This window comes from Rousettus aegyptiacus, unplaced genomic scaffold, assembly GCF_014176215.1.
Source record: "Rousettus aegyptiacus isolate mRouAeg1 unplaced genomic scaffold, mRouAeg1.p scaffold_m13_p_2, whole genome shotgun sequence".
Lineage (NCBI taxonomy): Eukaryota > Metazoa > Chordata > Mammalia > Chiroptera > Pteropodidae > Rousettus > Rousettus aegyptiacus.
Window position 1 is genome coordinate 153,357,597 of NW_023416295.1, and position 17,540 is coordinate 153,375,136.

Sequence of the window (17,540 nt, forward strand, 5' to 3'; positions counted from 1 at the left end):
CTGTGGGCTGGGTTGCGGGCAGGTCCAGCACACACATGGCTTTAGGAGTCTCTGCTAAAGGTAGGAAGGAGAGAAATCTACCTACGAAAATGGAGCTTTCTACAGGGCCTCACATTCATCTTAATGAGGTTTTTCTGGCCACATCTGGTCCTAGAACTGTCTCGCCAAAAGAATGGGGATGCTTGCAGGTCCCTGTTCTGGTCACAGACTTTTCCATGGTTCTAAGTAAAACGAGTTAAAGATATCTCCTTTGTCCATTACGATAATATCTATATGAAGACCATATAAAGGGGATCTGGGAATCTGACAGGGTTAGTAAGCAGAAACAGAAGTGGTGGTTTCTTAGAAAGTTTTACACAGGGTTCAAAGGAAACTGGGGACTCCGCTAGATTTCACCTATCACATGAGACAGTGAACAAAAGAAATATTATTGATGATCTTTAAAAGATCATCTGCCTGAAGGCAAAAGGTTAATTTTGTAACTACTGTATAACCTGCTGCCATGAATTTAAAAGTGTTTACTGGAATTAGCTATTACTAGCTATAGTTAGCTATTACTGGAATACTACCAGTAGGAGACTAATGTAATTGGAGTCTAAGAAGGAGAGAACCGAAAAAATGAGGCAAAAAAAAAAAAAAAAAATTGAAGTAATGGCCAAATTGTCTCCAAATTTGGTAACAGCAACAACAACAGCAAAACAAAACTTAAAGATCCAAGAAGCTCAGTAAATCTCAAGCAAGATAAATATAACAAGAGCTACACCCGGGCACATCATAGTCAAACTTCTGAAAACCAAAGGTAAAGAGAAAATCTTGAAAGTAATGGAGGAAAAGAGACATGCTACATACAGGGGAAAATTTATGCTGCTCATGGCTAACTTCTTCTTTAAACACCCAGGAGAGAGGGACATGTGCACAGGAGAGACATAGATGGAGACCCCCAGGTGGAAAGAGACTTAAGAGACATAGCAACCCGGTGCAACGTAGAGACCCTTGTCTGGATTCTGACTGAAATAAGCTGTGAAAGCATTTATGAGATAGTTGGGAAAATGTGAACGTTAATAGGATATTTGATGATATTGAGGAACTATTAGCTTTCGGGTAATATGATAGCTTCGTGATTATGATTTTCTATAAAGGGGCCTTCCTTGTCTTCTCAGATCCGCACTGATATATTTACAGATGAAATTATATATCTGAGATTTGCATTACAATAATCCAGGATGGCGAAGCAGAGAGTAGGTGGGTCAAAAAGGAAACAGGATTGGCCGCAACTGATCATGAAGCTGGTGATGGGATTTTTTTTAGTGTTTACTCTACCTTGCAAGAACACAGTTTAGGATGACAAGTACTAACTTCCTTACTTGAACCCAAATGCAAATAAAAGCTTAGACCCATGGAGTTAACTTTAATGGCTGAGATTTTTAGTATGATAGAAATGATCTATAATCTTTTAGAGATGAGACAAGTTTTCTTTCCATGGCTAATATGAATCTCATTTCTGCAAAATTCCACAAAAACGAATTTACCTTTTGTCCATGGTTCACTTTTCACTTGTCACAGAATATGACCATCGAGCAACTTTTGAAGACATTTACATTTTAAAGTTTCATATGTTTTCTTCTAAATGCCATGGACAGAATGTCTCCCTTTCTTTAAAAGCTTATTAAGGTTTCAAAATACTTAAGAATGATGAAAATCATGTATTGAAAATATTCTATTTCCTGAATCCATTTCCCGTCTTACAAATTTTAAAACGGACACAGGCGTTAGCCAGTTGTCTGGTTACCTGCAGGTCGCCTTTGATGTCCTGTGCTTCAAGGCTCAACATAAGACTGTGCACTCGGGGCAGGCCTTAGGAAGTCTGGGAGGGCTACGAGAGGAAGAACTTTCATGCCAAGGGTAAAAGAGGAACTGATGTAATGTCCTGGAGAGATTTCACTCTCTGTTCCTGCCCAGAACTTTGGGAACAATAAAGGAGGGAGACAGTGCTCTGGATAATCAAATCAGATTTTACTTTTGATTCAGGGTCCGGGCAGGGACAAGACTTGAAGGAACTTGATTTATTTCTTTCTCTGCAGATACTACTCAAAGAGGAAGTACTCGATGAAGTTGATAACATTAATGGTAGAGAACTGGATCCGCAGGTATTTAATTCCAGGCTTCTGGTGGTCTGGGCACAACCGCTGTTAAGGCTGAAAGGCAATGAGACCTTCCAAGCTTTTGTTTCGGTTTGCAAAGCACGCGCCCACAGATGGAGAGGGCTGTGACGTTGCTACCCTGCTGCCTCCTGTCTCTGTTATTATAAGTTGGCAGCAGGGTATGGAAACTTACAAGACCAGAGCCGGCAGGCAGAGAAGCTCCGGACACAGGAAATGCACTGAGCGGACAGTGGGTGCATTAAATCCCCCAGATGTAGGAGTCTTCTGTCTAAAACAAGAAGATTTTTTTTGGTCTGGCCTTGATGTCTGGGTTTGCTCTTGGTGAATTGCCCAGCTGGAAAACTGGGAAATTATCCACATTGCCCTCGGACTGAAGGTCTTGATAGGGGAGGGTAATGCACACGGAAGAGGCCGGGAAAACCACACATAATCAGTGTGGGCATGGCAAGAAGCGGGCGAGCGGGGAGAGGACCAAGGACTGACTGGTAGGGAACCTATTCTGGTTGAAAGTATTTCCTGATCCCAAACCTTTCTCTTTGTAGACCTCTTTTAGACATAAATAACCCCTTCTCACTACCAAACGGCCCAAAATAAATTAGGACTTTAAATGTGATGATTATGAAAAAAGATCTGATTATTTTTCTTGTCTTCTTTCCTTTTATTTATTAGAAAAGTTTCTCTACTTAAAATTCACCAAAGTTCAACCCAATTTAATCATGTTATAAATAATGAAGAACTAGTATACCTAAAAAAACAAAAACAACAACAACAAAACAACCATAAAAACTGCCTTTGATTAAAATCATGGGTTTTGACTAGAAAATTTCTAGGGTAGAACAAAGGCTAAGATCAAGTTTATATCTCACACACCAGGATCACAGTTCCACCATCGCACTCTCCCTAAGGTCCGGGATGATGATAAGAGAAGAAGTCAGCCAGGGAGATGCAAATCAAGAGGCCCAGTAGCTACGCCTCACTCATCAGGCTCAGTCCACGTACTCCATGTTCTTCCTGAAGGGACCAGTTCCCAGCACAATTTTGTAAAAGATTAATGGGTACCATGAATGATATAAAGAGCTATACAGAGATTAAAGGCTCTAGGTTTTGAGGTTGAATTCAAAACGGATTTCATATACACACTTAGGTTCTATCACCTCTTGTGATCGGTTAAATTGTGCCCTCCTCACTCAAAAAAAAAAAAAAAATTCACACGTTGACGCTCCAACCTCCAGTACCTCAGAATGGAACCTCATTTGGAAATAGGGTCATCGTAGATGTAACTAGTTAAGATAAGGTCATGCCGGAGTAGGGTGGGCCCCTGATCTAATATGACTGGTGTCCTTACGAAAGGGGGAATTTGGACACATAGGCTTACACACTGCATGACTGAAAGGGGAATGTTTTGCCCCACAGTGATTACAAAATATGAGCTGAATCACAGAACCTTGATGATGTCAACTACATTTCAAGTAGTGTCTCAGATACAGAATATGCAAAGAGTAGGAACATGTGATCCTTGCTTTCAAGGATATTCTAGTTTAATGGAGAAAGCAGCAAACATATTAAACACACACACACACACACACACACACACGTGCTCGCGTGCGCACACACATAAAAGGGCTATAGGTGCAGAAGTAAGAGTCAATGCACACAGGGAGTGTCCCATGGGAAGATGAAGGCAAGGAGCACCAAAGACTGCCAGCAAATGACCAGGAGCTAGGAATGGGGCAGAGAACACATTATCCCTCACAGTCCTCAGAAGGAACTGATCCTGCCCATACCTTGAATTTCGACTTCCAGCCTCCAGTACTGTGAGATAATACGTTTCTGTTGTTTAAGCCAACTATTTGTGATACTTTGTTATGGCAGCTCTAGCAGACTTACACCTGCTCCACCACTCACACTCCTTTTTTCTGAGGTTCAGTTGAGACTTTCCACTGACCCTTCTCCTGCCCATTTTGGTCTATTCCTCTCACCAAGTTGTCAAGGTCACTGAATTCCCTTGTAGGGTCTGTAAAGAAAACCGCCTTAGTTTGCAGGGTTTGATTCACAGATATTTGAGGTCATATACGATAAATCCTGCATAAACTCCTAGAATTTTATAAGCATTTGGTGAAAGGGGCTCAAAGAAACAATGTAGATGACTTGCAGGAGTCTGAGGCTTAATCTCCATTGCTGTGGCCTCCAAATGGGCTACTTTTGCCATTGGCTCAGTACAGAGAACAGGAGCAGGCCTGCATGCTGCAGAGGGGCTCCTGGCCGTAAGCTGTCTCTGCTCTTCTGAAGGCAGGTGTGTAGAAGAATCTCCTTATGTCTCAATAAAGTAGCACAGAAGGGATCAGATTTCAATGAGCCTATTAGACCTGTCCAGGTAAACCTTGTAAATAATTTACAGGGATGGGGTCAGGGTGCCACACAGATAAAGCAGAGGAGTGCCGGAAAGGGGAAAGAGCAAGATAATGTCAACCGAAGGCTTTCTTCTGAAAGTGAACCCACACTGCCCCCAGTGTCCTTATCTCAACGAAATCAGATGACATTTCCCTACTGGTAAGAGGAAGTTTCTTGAAGACTTCCTGGCAACCTTGGAGAATTATTCATGCATATTAGGGATATCTTGCCCCTAAAACTTTTGTCTTAATAGAGCCTAGTAGCCCTTGAGCTAAGGGCACCTCGTACACCAATGGAGGAAGCCGGAAGAGGCAGGGAAGGTGAGTATATACTCCTCCAGGTGGACTGACAGCCCAGACCATTGAAAAAAGGCCCTGTGCACCATCCAGTGCCTCCACACTGCCCTCTCACAATCAAATGCTGCATTAGGGGACAAGGGTCAAAGGATAAAAGGTCATGCTATCCTAGACCCAGAAATATAGGAAGCAAAGTAGTGGAAGAAGAGGTCCTGGAGAGAAAAGGAGTTAGAGAAGAGAGGAATGAGGTCTGGTAACAGGAAAAGATGTTAACTGGCTCCCCGGGATAACAAGAAGTCAAGACCTGGGCCTGTTCTTCCTTGGGTGGAGCCTTGTTACCTCCTGTCAGATCCAAGAATCACATTACTGAAAGGGGGCACGAAAAGGTTAATCTTATAGTCCTTAAATGTGAGAGGAGACAGCAGGAAGATTAACAGGTTCCAAAGGGGTCGTGAAAGACCTACTATGTGTCAGGTCCTGCGAGGTAACAAAGCACTGCGAGGTAACGAAGTGAAACCTGTTCCCTTTCAAAACAGGCCGTGTGCTGAAAGTAAATCAGGCTGGCACTTCGAATGTAGTTTCCAATAGAAATAATGTCACAGGTACCCGGTTCATCCATGAAGGGGTTCAAGGACAATGGCATGGGAAGGCAACTGGCCCTTCCTACGTCCGGGATGCACAAATGTGGAGTTTGCACAAAGTGCATGCAGTTGCAATAATGGGAACGGTTAACGGAATTGGAAAGGGAGGTTAAAAGACCAACCACTGCACGGTAGCATGAATAGACTTTACTAACACTAAATGTAGAACTCTACACTTGTAAATGGTTAAGATGCTAAACCTTATACGTATTTTATCAAAATTAATTTTTTAAGTTTATTTTTTTTGAAATCTGCATTTTTTTTTTAAGTTCAAAGAGGAAAAAAAGGGGGGAAAAAACCCTAACCAAACAGTGGTAAGAAAGAAATATCAAATAATAATAATAGCATTTATGGAGTACTTGCTATATTATATGATAGATGCTGTCCTAAGGGCATTCCCCATATTGTCAATCATATTTGATAGGTACTGCTTTTTTCCTTCCTTTACAGATGGAAACTGAGACACAAGGAGGTTAAGCAACTTGACTAAAGTCACACAGCTGGTAAACTGGGGAGCTGGGATTTGCACAGGTGGCCTGGATCCAGAGTGTGTGCGTGCGCGCGCGCGCGCACACACACACACACACACACACACCCCATAAACTCTCTGCCTCCGTCGTGCATTACATGGTTAGCACGGCTTACAAAGATGTCAGACCCCAGCCAATAGCCTCCTTGACACTTTTGTCATCGACATGATTCCAGCAAGACTAGAGAATCAGGGACATTTTTACAACAATCAGTAATAGCATGTGGCCTGAGCAGCTCAAAACTTCATCTACCTCGGTGCCTACTCAGCAGCTGTCCTGAGGGGCCGGCTCGCAAGGGGGACGACAGTCAGTGTTTCTGCTCTCAGGAGCCGGTGCCCGACTCAGCACCCACATTTCTCACAGTGTGGAGATGTTCGTTGTGCTGTATCCATTCGTCCTGAGGCAATGATTTATCTGGGTTAATTCAGTCCAAGTTAGTGTGAGGTTTTAATATCATGAACTGAAGACATATCCGGTGCCTCAAAAGTTATCTTTGACTTTTCTGTTTAGATTTGGCAGTTTCAAGTACTATGAAGCAGGGGACCTGACCTGGCATCCTAATCTCTACAGTTCTCCTCATCATCCATCTATCTGTTCCATTTTCAGGGTGCTTGTACAAAAAACATTAATAAAAACGTTATTTTGGTTGGCTCACTCATGCTGCAGTGGGATGAACACAGGCATTGGCGTCAAGCAGGGTTAAGTCTTAGCTTTGCTCTCTTGCACCTGTGTGACTGGGGGCACGCTACTTTACTGCTCTAGACCCAATTCCTCCATCTATAAAGTGGGAATAATATCACCTTCTTTTATGGCCGGCTGTGAAGATTAAATGATTTAAACATGTAATAGCTCAAAATAGGACCTGGCATGCAACGAGGACCCAATAAATGCTAACTCTTACTTTGTTATTATAAAGCAGGTCCATATACCTCATCTTATTTAATTATCTTACTAAAATTGTGTAAGATTTCCTTCCTCCAAAGCAGTCTCTGGGCACTTGATCTAATAAGTGGGGAAGGGGGCAGGGGTAATATTTCCTTCAATAAAGCAATCATATGTAAGTAAAACTTCTGTGGGCCATCCCAGAATGCAGGCCACTCTCCCCATCCCCCACAAAGACATGATTTCTCTCTACCACCCCGCGTGGTGTAAGGGGAATTGAGAACAGCAGTATTTCGACACTTGAAATGTCTCATATCACTTCAGATTTTCATGCCCACATGGTGACAGCTGCCCCAAAGCAGAACTTTCACCTTAAAACTATGTTGACTGTTGTGGGAACAGTTATAGCATGACATGTCTAAATGTTTTCAAGTTAAAGTGATTCAAAATCACCTCCTACTCTCTTAGATGGGACATAAGAGAGGAAGGGACTGAGAGCTGAACTATAGAAGGGTCCCACAAAGGGGCTGTGGAATAAGAACATTTAAGAAACGGAGATGCTTCTCCCTAGAGACTTGTGTATGTCTAGGACGACAGGGGTACTCTGACGTTTAGAGATTAGCCCAGACTGAAAGCATACTTTATATCACTTAATGATCTTTTAGGAAATCACTATTTAAGTAGTTCTAACATCAAAGCATCAGTGGCAATGGAATATATACTTTGGGACAACCCCTTTCTTTTCAATATTCCATGGGAGTTAAAAGTAACTGATTTCGGAACCTAAGGTATCAAAAGAAGTTGTTATTACAACCACATGCGACGAAAATAAATTTATTTTACAATCATTTGCTGGTCTGAAGTTTCTAAAGATATGTTGCCTCTTGGTTTTGGTGAAAGAAGTTGTATCACTGCATATTTTGTCTCCTTCCTACATGACTTCCTAATGAATTTATATTATGCAGATAAAATGGGTCATGACAATAAAAAAAAAAAAGAGGAATCTATTTAAACTGAGATTTTCACCCTGAAACAAGTGACGGACACTACTCTTGGTCTGACTACTGCGAGGGGTACTATTACCAGCAATTCTTGATAAGGTGAGACAAATGGGAATAGAGGGATGCTCAAATGTCTCTGAGCAGCGCCAGGCAGGACCCATTAGGATTTTCTGGATTTTAGTTGCCCATGACCCTGAAGGTAGAGAATGTGCCTTTCATCTTCACATCACCCAGGGAGGCTCAGACCTTGCAAAGAATGTTAGGATTTGAGAGCTGTTAAGATCTGAGACCATTTAGTCTAATCCGCTCCCTTACACATGGGAAAGCTGAGGGCCAAAGAAATGAGAAACGGTCCTTATGATTGCTCTAGAAGAATGGAGGGTTAGAACCTGGTTTCCTGACTTCTGATCCCATTCTCTAAACATTCTTATCTAAGCTGACCATGTGTTCCAGTTTGTCAGGGATGGTTCTGGTTTATGACTATTATCCTAGCTTGCTTATTAGAGTCCTATTTCATTGTCAGAAGTGTGTCAGCATGGGTGAAAAATTTTAAGGTGACCGTAGTTATACAATATTGTGCTCTCTTCCCATAAGTAAATAAGGGAAGAGAGTAGAAATGCTGGTTCTCCTAGACCTAGGGTAATCTGAGGACTGCTCTGCCCAAGGCATGACACAATTTCAGAACAGTGTACATTATGGAGATAAAGAATATTTACAAGAATCAAGGGTCTGAATTAGTACAATCGCCCTCCTCTCCTGCCTATTCTCCTCCTCTCCTGCGGGGGGCGGGGTGGGGGGGGGGTTCTCCTGAGCTGGCACCAGCTTCCTCGGCTTCCTGGTTTCTGGCACTGCCACTTGGCTGCTAGTGAGGAAGGTGAGATTTCAACGTAATGTACTCACACGGCATATTTACAGAGCACTGTTGCTAGATTAAACGAGACACGTTTGCATGGTGATAGAAACTCCCGCTGTGGAATTACGAGGGTCTGCGCTGGTGAAGTCGGGGGCAGCGAGGAGGTGAGGTCACGGGAGGCCTGAAGGGAGCTTTTTTGTGTTTGCTTCGCACTCTGCAGGCCTCCCCGTGCCAGCCTCTCTCCTTCCGTTTGGTCATGTTTCTCTCGGCACCAAGTCAACAGCAACATACTTTTACATGGTATTGTATCCTCAATTATGTAAAAAAAAAAAAAAAAAAAAATCACCGGGGATATAATATTTGATATGTATAATTTCACTTTGCAGACTTTTTTCAATACCAGCTCTTTTTGTATGTTAACATATGAATGTGTTACCATTCACAAGTATATATAACAGTATTGATTCTGGAGGTGATTCATGTCGAGCTGGATATATTGGTGGAGAAAAAGGGGAAGAGGTCGGAGGTGGTTGGAGGTAGGGAAATTGTACTGGTCCATTCACCTCTAGTTGGTTCCTTTGTCACCAAGGGCACCCGTATATCTGGATGTCTGGGGGCAGGTAGCCTCTTCATGTCACCTCTTTGCCTTCTACAGCTTCGATTATTTGTTGTGACTTGATAAAGACCTACGACTCCTTTCCTGTGTGTCCACCTGTTCACCTGAGACCATGCCCGCACCTGGATGGGCGAAGGAGAGGGCCTGTGCTCTCAGATCTTATTTCCTGGCTGACAGCTTTAGGAAATGGTCTCTGAGAACACAGTACTTTTAAGAGGCTGGTCTGAAGCAGAGCTAACTGGTTCAAAGAGCAATGAAGCCCTCGACCTTGGCCTCATTAGCTCCATTCTTTTGCTCGTCACCACCAACACTTGAGAGCATAGATCATTATAGCGTAGGTCGTAGCACATCTGTATTTACTTGGTTTGAGAGGAGCTCTGAGAGAAAACCAGCTTTCTCTATTGATTAACTCTTGCAAATGAGAACAACAACAAACACACCTACATATGAATAAAATCAGGCGGAGGGGAAGGGAGGAAGGATTAACGATAAAGTGAAACCATCAGCCTCCATTCGTATTTGGGAATAAAAAGAATAGAAATTCCAAATGGTATTTGTTTTAAATAATGAGAAAAAGAGAGAGGGAGGGGGGAACCCATCGCACGTCTTTTGTACTTTTGTATCTGAAGAGGCAGGCAAGGTAATATGATTCTTGCCTTGAGGTCAAGCTTCAGTAAACCCACCTCCTCTGGTCTGGAGTGGCTGCTGGCTATTATGCAAGCCGGAAATATATTCACAGGAAGAGCAAGAGAATGAAGAAACTGAACTGGGGGTGGGGGGCGGCTGCTAAATTTAGCAAGGGGAAAGCTAGAAGAAGAAAGGATGAGAGAAAACAAGCAGGGAGCAGTCAAGAAATGCTCGTCTATTCCACGTCATGGAAGCGGCAGCGAGGGGACCTGCTGCGAACCACTTGGTACAAGAAAGAGATGCGGCCGCCCGCAGTCAGGCTCTCCTTTGTGAAGTGTTAACTGAGAAAACAAATAACTTCTCATTTTTTAAAATTTGCCAATGACAGAACAAAAATATCAGCCCTGCTCTTGGTGGTGATCTATCAATTTCAGGAAATACTCCAAGGGACCAGGGTTTTAGGCCCCAAGTAATCTGCTCCTAAGAAAAAGTACAAGTCGAAAAGTATTCCTTTGTGTCCCCACGTCTGTTGTCTAACCAAGCTGGGCAGGGACACAGGGACATAACGCTCCTTGGAGGCACTACGCATCACACTGTACGATGGCATGATGCGCAAGTAAGATCTGTATACCCTATTTCTGTACCCAAACACTTGATTTGTAATTACATCCAGGGCCACGATTCGATTCTGGTCTTTTGTCCTGTTTTCTACCAATGGTTTTACGATGACAGTGACTCACTGGAGATGAGCAGCACCTGGAAAGCTGAAATAAGTGCTTACACTGAGTACATTGTAAGAAACCACCGTCAGTGCCTGAAGAGGAACCCCCTGGCTCACCATACAGTTCACAGAGTTGGGGTCTCTTTTTCTTCCCCCAGCTCGTATTACCCTCTGCTCATAACAACTCAGTGACTCCCCATTACTGTCCTCCATCAAGGTCTTCCACATTCTGGTTCCAATCTAACCTCCTTGGACTAGCTTTGCTAAGGCAAAATGTTAATGTTGAAACAGGGTGATCGTCATAGGTATATTTAGTTTATTTTCTCTATTTTGGACATGTTTGAAATTTTTCAAAACAAAAGATTAAGGGGGGGGGGAAGATAAGCTCCACAACCCAAGTCATCTGACTGCTCTCTAGTTCAAGGACTTCAACTGATGTCATTCTCTGCCTGGAATGTTCTTCATTGCATTCCTGCCTACTGAAATCCTGCTGGACCATCAAGGCATCCTCCAGAGCCACTTCCTTCATGAAGCCGATGCTGCTGCCTGCACCTGGACGTAATTCCCCTTCTACTACCTTTTATGGTGCTTCCTATTATAGTTATGCTTTGACACTTATGTGTCTATCTATCTCATATCTTCACTTAGATTGTGACTTGCAAAGAATCAAGAGTATATCTTATTCATCTTGGCATTTTCCCCAGGATCTTATACATAACAAGCATGCAATAAATCGTTTGTTGAATGAAAAATGAATCGCACGATGAAGAACGATTTATCAAATTAAGGGTGAAAACTCTTTGATATGTCTAAGTCTCAGGCATGGAAAGAGAAGTCTCCTCGGTTACCTTCTTCGTGGTTCTGATGCAGTATGACTTCTGGCTGTGTGTGGATAGAGTTTCCGGGGTGGAAGAATGGTGAAAAAAGAATCCGAGGTTTCCTCTGCTTCAGAATATGCTGAAGGAGTTCATAGAGCACATCACCTGGAAAGAAAGAGGAAAGAGGAATAGAGAAACTGGAAATATTTCATTCGACTATTTACTTAGCTTTGACTCTATGCATGGCACTGTCATGTGAGCATGACAGGCATGCTACCTGCTCTAATGGGGCTTACGAGGGACAGGAAGTGCCACCTGGAATTCAAGAAGGTCAAAGCCACGTGAAAACAAAAACAAAATGCAAAAACAACCCAACCAACAGGCTTTTCTACCCACTCCAGTTCCAGGGAGGATAAGAATATATATAAAAAAATTCACTAGTCTGGTCAGAGGTGTTAAGCACTGAAGATACCTCACAGGGAATTGGCATTTTCTGGGATGTTTTCCTCCTTTAAAAATACATCATGGGCACTGCTCCAAGGTTCTATAATCTCCAGAAAATCATCTTTACATGTCAGCCCTTTGCAGAGGATGGTGAGATTGGTCTGAGCTGGGGCCCTCGGTTCTGATCTATTTGGTATTTGAAGTGTCCACTGAGTAGTTAATTAGAGAAAAAGACCTGTCATGATCTTATTCCACCCCTTTGGCTTAGATTCAAGTTCAAAATGCAGGTGGGTGCCTCAAAACCCCTTAGGAGTGGGTGATTAATCTTTAAAATACCATAGGCTTCTGACTGTTCCCCCACGCCCTTCCACACACAGATATGCAGTCAGCATTTGTAGCAAACAATGGGCTTTTATCTCTAATTTTAGCCATTTTTAACAGATTCTTTAATTAACAACTTAATTTAACTGCATATTTTGGGCTACAGATATGGCTAAATTATTCTTTTTCTTTTAAACTCGGTTTGAACCTGAGAAATGCTCCATGTTAATTTCTTTCTTTCTGCAAACTTCTACTCCTTTTCCATTTGTACCAAATAGTTGCATAATATTCTATTCTAAGGGATTCCTGAGGTCCCTTGTCTTTGCTTTGATTTCGTTTCTTCCTCTGCCTTTGAATTTTTGCTGTCATTAAAATAACTTATTGCTACTATTTACTATTATGATGAAATAAAGCAAAAGACTTTTTAAAGAGCTGAAGACACCTTGTCACTGGGTAGTTCCTCTAATGACATGGGCGAGAAGCAGCGGAGGTGTTCTGGATCAGACTTTTACATTACAAATGTTCTGTATAAGGTAGAACTGTGGCACGCGCATCTGTTTTGGGGCTGGGAAGACTTTGGAGATCATGGAATCCAGACCTAGTAGTCATGGTGATGCTGTCTCTGAAGAGAGGAGGATATAGAGCCTGAAATACAGTCCTATTTCAATGATTTACATTTTAATCGCTTACAAAAATAAGTCCCTAATCAACACTTTGTTTGTTTTGGTTTAGTGTAATGTCTTCCTGAACTTTTCTTAATTTGCATGGCCTCACACTTGCTGGGTTTTATCCTGTGGGCTTGAGTGATGCTTTATTTCAGTAGTATGCAGAAGAGAAAACGAAAACACTGAAAAATGTGTTCCTGATGATCACTATTACTAAAAAAAAATGGTCAGTAATTAGTGTATCCATTTTGGAAGGGGAGGCCAGGAAATATAAATTTAGTGTCTGTGAGGGTGTTCGACTTTGTTCATTTAGAGAGGCGTGCTGACGTGGCAGGAAGGCACAGATTGCAGACACGGGCTCCTTGGGCCGGAGTGCCAGCCCAGGTGACCTTGAGCAAGTCCCTGAACTTATCTGCAAAATGCCAACAACAACACCCACCTCGGAAGTTTCCTGTGAGGATTAAATGAGGGAAATGTCACGAAGCACCTAGAGCAGGGTCTGATGGGTTGTTACACCCTAACCTCTTCCTGAGGGTTCTTCCGGGGCTGGAGAAACTCCGAGGAGTGGTGGCTGAAGACTGAGCTGGAGCAAAGGCAGGTCATTTTCTTGGCTGTGTTACCATTTCTCCACATGCGTATAGAGAATGAGGCGATAAAGTCGAATGGAAGAGGCTCACTCTGGAGTCAGACCTGCGCCTTTAACACCTCTAGGCTTCAGTTCCCTCTTCCGTCCAATGGCCTGCTCACAGCATCTACCTCATAGGATTACGCAGGGGTCCCTAACCCCTAGGCCAGGGAAACGGGAGAGCCAGCGAAGCTTCATCTGCATTTGCAGTCGCACCCCGTTCTCCCATGCTAGCGCTGGCATTAAATTCTCATAGGAGCAGGGGTCCCTGGTGCCAAAAAAGTTGCGGACTGCTCATCCCGGCATTGGGCAAACGGTAAGAACCCAGGAGACACTCGCTCTTGCTGTGACCAACTCTATCGCCACTGCCACCAGTATTATTAGGGTGGTTTAGGACAGACATGTAGGCCCCCATGGGGGTCTCACATATCGGACAAAGGAGAACTGCCTGGGTCAAAATCAGTGCTACGTTCCCCTTCCAAAAAGGGCAAAGGTTAACTGAGGCCACTCGCACATTCTTGGCCTCTCTGGACACCTCACCCTGGCCTGGTGGGCTAAGCGCGCAGTGGGGCTGACATGTGCTCTGCCTCAGACTGTCCCAGGTCTTCGGTGCTGACTCTCTTCGGCCTCTCATCCCAAAGCTGGCAAAGGGAGCCAGGCGTCTCTGAGCGTGCAGGGGAAAGCAGGGGGAGGAGCAAACCGAGTGGAGCTCTGCCAGTTCCTTACCTAAACCGTAGGTCTATTGTGAGAACTAGTGAGATAACATTCAAAAGCACCACCTGTGACAGCTGGCTAACGGGTGGGAGCAAAGGCCACGGTCCCAGGTTCCAGGCCAGGAAAGAACTTAACTCTAAGGCCATAACTAGATCAATTCATTCACAGACAAGTTTCCTCAGCAAGCAGGGGGTTCAGCTGGGGATGTGGCTGGCTTAGCACAAATGTGTCGCTGCTGTGGGGGGAAAAACAACTTACTGGGCATGCGCCGTGTGTGTACGACTGGCGGTAATGGTGTGTGCCTGATAACAGCTTGGAACCTTAGACCTAGAGAAGATTCTAGAGGTCTCTCATATCGACTTGAACTCGTGTTTAGTAAAAGTCCCCCGCCTCCGACTTCCTCTGCCAAGAAGTAGCTTTGGCGGAGTACTTCCAGGGATGGGCAGTGGGCCACAACATAAGCAAACCATTTTTGGACAGCTCTAGTTGATAGAAAGTTCTTCTGTTGAGTTGGAACCCGGCCCCTCCTGTAATCTCATATACTTCGGTACTTAGTTTTGGCTTCTGGAGCAGCACAGAACATGTGTCCTGTCTACAACAGTTTTCTAAATAAAGACGGCCTCCCATCCTCTTCCATCTCAACTGTCCCCTAACTCCAACACCCGGCCTATTCTCTTGGCACGTTCTTAAAATGTTCAAATAGGCAGGAGATCGTATCTAAAAAGCAGTATTAGCAAAAAGGTCTCTGGAATAAAAAAAAAAAAGATATTTTAAAATGTGATATTTATTTGCCTGCTAAAAATAAAAAGTATGAGCCATAGCACCCCATATCTAACTTAGCTAATGATCACTGGCTTGAATTCAAAAGGCACTTTTCGGAAAATTCTTGGCCCATTCAATTCTTGATAAATCTTCTCGGTCTTCCCAGAAAAGAAATAACTAGGACTAACCGTAAAAGGTGTTTCTAGCTTATGTTGGTTCTATAGTTTATGCACACATATGCACATACAGAGAGAATTTGCCATGAAGCTAGTGAGTTTCAGGGGTCTTTATTTGCATAGTCCCCTGGAAGGAACCCTAGAATTTTTTGCATCCCCCAAATTACAAACTTCAGGGCCCATTAAAACCCAGATGCACACACATGACACATGCAGAACTTATATGCATGCACACACATGTGTGTGCATACACAAACACATATACAAAAAAACCACAAACTGAACACACATACGATTTTGCACTGGTGATTTGGACATGAAAGTTCAGGCATCTACTTTGAGAATCCCAAAGTCTACTATTTTGTTTGCAATTTGTTTCAAGTGGATAGTAGAGGGAGTGAACAAAACTGTTGCAAGTTGCTTATCAATTTTACTAGTGTCCGAAGACCAAGAACATACAGATGCTGTTTAAAGAGTTAAATTTATCTAAGTTTCTTTACTTTTAGTGGAAAAAGCTTGTGCTCTACAGCAATAAAGGCCCAAGTTTGAATCCAGGTTCCTCTACTTGTCAGCTGCATGCCTTAGGCAAATTATTTTTCTTCTTTGAGCTTTAGTTCAAGGTTTCAAGAGTCTTTGTCTCAAAGGAGAATAATGCCACAGACTTGGCCAGGCTGTTATGAGGATTAATTGAGATGATGTGAGCAAACATCAGCTCATGTATGATTTGCTCTCACATGTGCTCAATAGATGATACCCCTTTGCGATTACGGTAATTATTAACAGATGTATCTCGAAAAATCTGGAAACTATTTGCTTTGCTTCAACACTTTTGTATTAAAAAAATACTTTTGTATTTAAAGTACATGAATAAGTTTAATAAAGTCACATTCGTAAATATGGAATTTTTTTTTCCAGTTGACATCATTTCATACAGACATTTCTAGTTTATAGTCTCCTTCTCTAGTTCATGGCTCTATCTTCTGCCTCTTTCTATGGGTTTCTTCCCTTTAGCATTTAAGAAGTTTCAAGTTTTTCCTGTCTTCTACTGTCTCTGTCTCTCTGTCTCTCTGTCTCTCTCTCTCCCCTTTGTTCACATCTTCCCCTCAAGCAGGTATTCCTGATTCTCGCCTCCAATAGAGACCTAATGTCTCTGAGGAGCTGTCCAAATCTGTTATCACCTCCCCCTCTACCCGACTCCTCAGGGCCCTTCATTCTGGCCTCCACTCCAATTCTTCTCTAAACGACTCTTGCGTAGACTCCTTCATTGCTGTCAAGCCCAAAGGGCACTGGTGGGTACGTGGGGATTTACCTGCCTTCTTAGCAGCATTCATCACCAGGAATCACTACCTCCCTCCTCTCAGAACACTCCATGACTTCAGAGATTCTGACTTTTCCTGGTTTTCTGCTTACCTCTCTGCTCTTCCTCCTTCTCCAACCCTTCCACAGCAAGGCTTGCTAGTCTTTCTTCCTGGGGAATCTCATCTACTCCAATGGCTTCCATCAGCTTGTCTATGCTAAATCTCCTCCAGCCAGGGATTTCTTCTCAACTCCAGAACCTTCAGTTTATCTCCTAGATGCTTCCTCTTGCTTGTCATCCGGGCACTACACATTAATGTGTCTAACACGAGTCTTTAAAACCCACGTGGTATTTCCCAGTTCAGGAAATGCCCAGTTGACAGGAGTCATCCTTAACGCCTCTCTCATCCTCATCCAACATCTAATCAGTCACCAAGACTTATGGACTCTGCCTGTTAAATATTCCTTGAATCATGCCCTTCTCCCTGCTGGTCCCATCTTAGTTCAAGTCACCACCATTGCTCCTTAGTGTGAGCCAAACCGACTGCCCCTCATCGACTTTTCAGCTCTGCACCTTGTCATGCCCACGATCTCAGCTTAAAGCCCTAAATGGCTTCTACCTGTCTTTAAAATAACATTGACAGTCGTACATAGAGAATGCAGTTAGCATTAATATAATGACTGAGTGGAAAGCCAGGAGAGAGCAATTAGGGGGATTGTTTCATAAACTATATAAATGTTTAACCAATGTATTATATAGTTGAAACTAATAAAATAAAATTAAAAAAACAAAACAAAACATTGACAGTCTTGAACATGGTCTGCAAGGCCCTGGATTATAAGCGACTCCATGAACGGACATAAAGCTATAGTGCATTCTTTTATATTTACATTCTCTGAGGTTGTTTAGTAAGTCCCACATTGGGGGTGGCTGGGTCACTTCCAGTTTTTACAATTATAAATAGAATTGCTAAGAACATTTCTTTACACTTATTGGAT

The 17,540-nt window shown here is 43.0% G+C and overlaps 1 protein-coding gene across 5 annotated transcripts in view; it reads right to left on the minus strand.

Annotated features, from left to right (window-relative positions):
* The window catches only part of ETV6 (ETS variant transcription factor 6), a 210,097-nt gene that overhangs the window by 21,746 nt on the left and 170,811 nt on the right, over window positions 1–17,540 (minus strand). For all 5 annotated transcript variants that reach the window (XM_016156364.2, XM_036237040.1, XM_036237039.1 and 2 more), the window contains exon 4: window positions 11,569–11,703. In XM_016156364.2, the coding sequence (XP_016011850.1) occupies window positions 11,569–11,703 (135 nt within the window). The remainder of the gene's footprint in view (window positions 1–11,568; window positions 11,704–17,540) is intronic.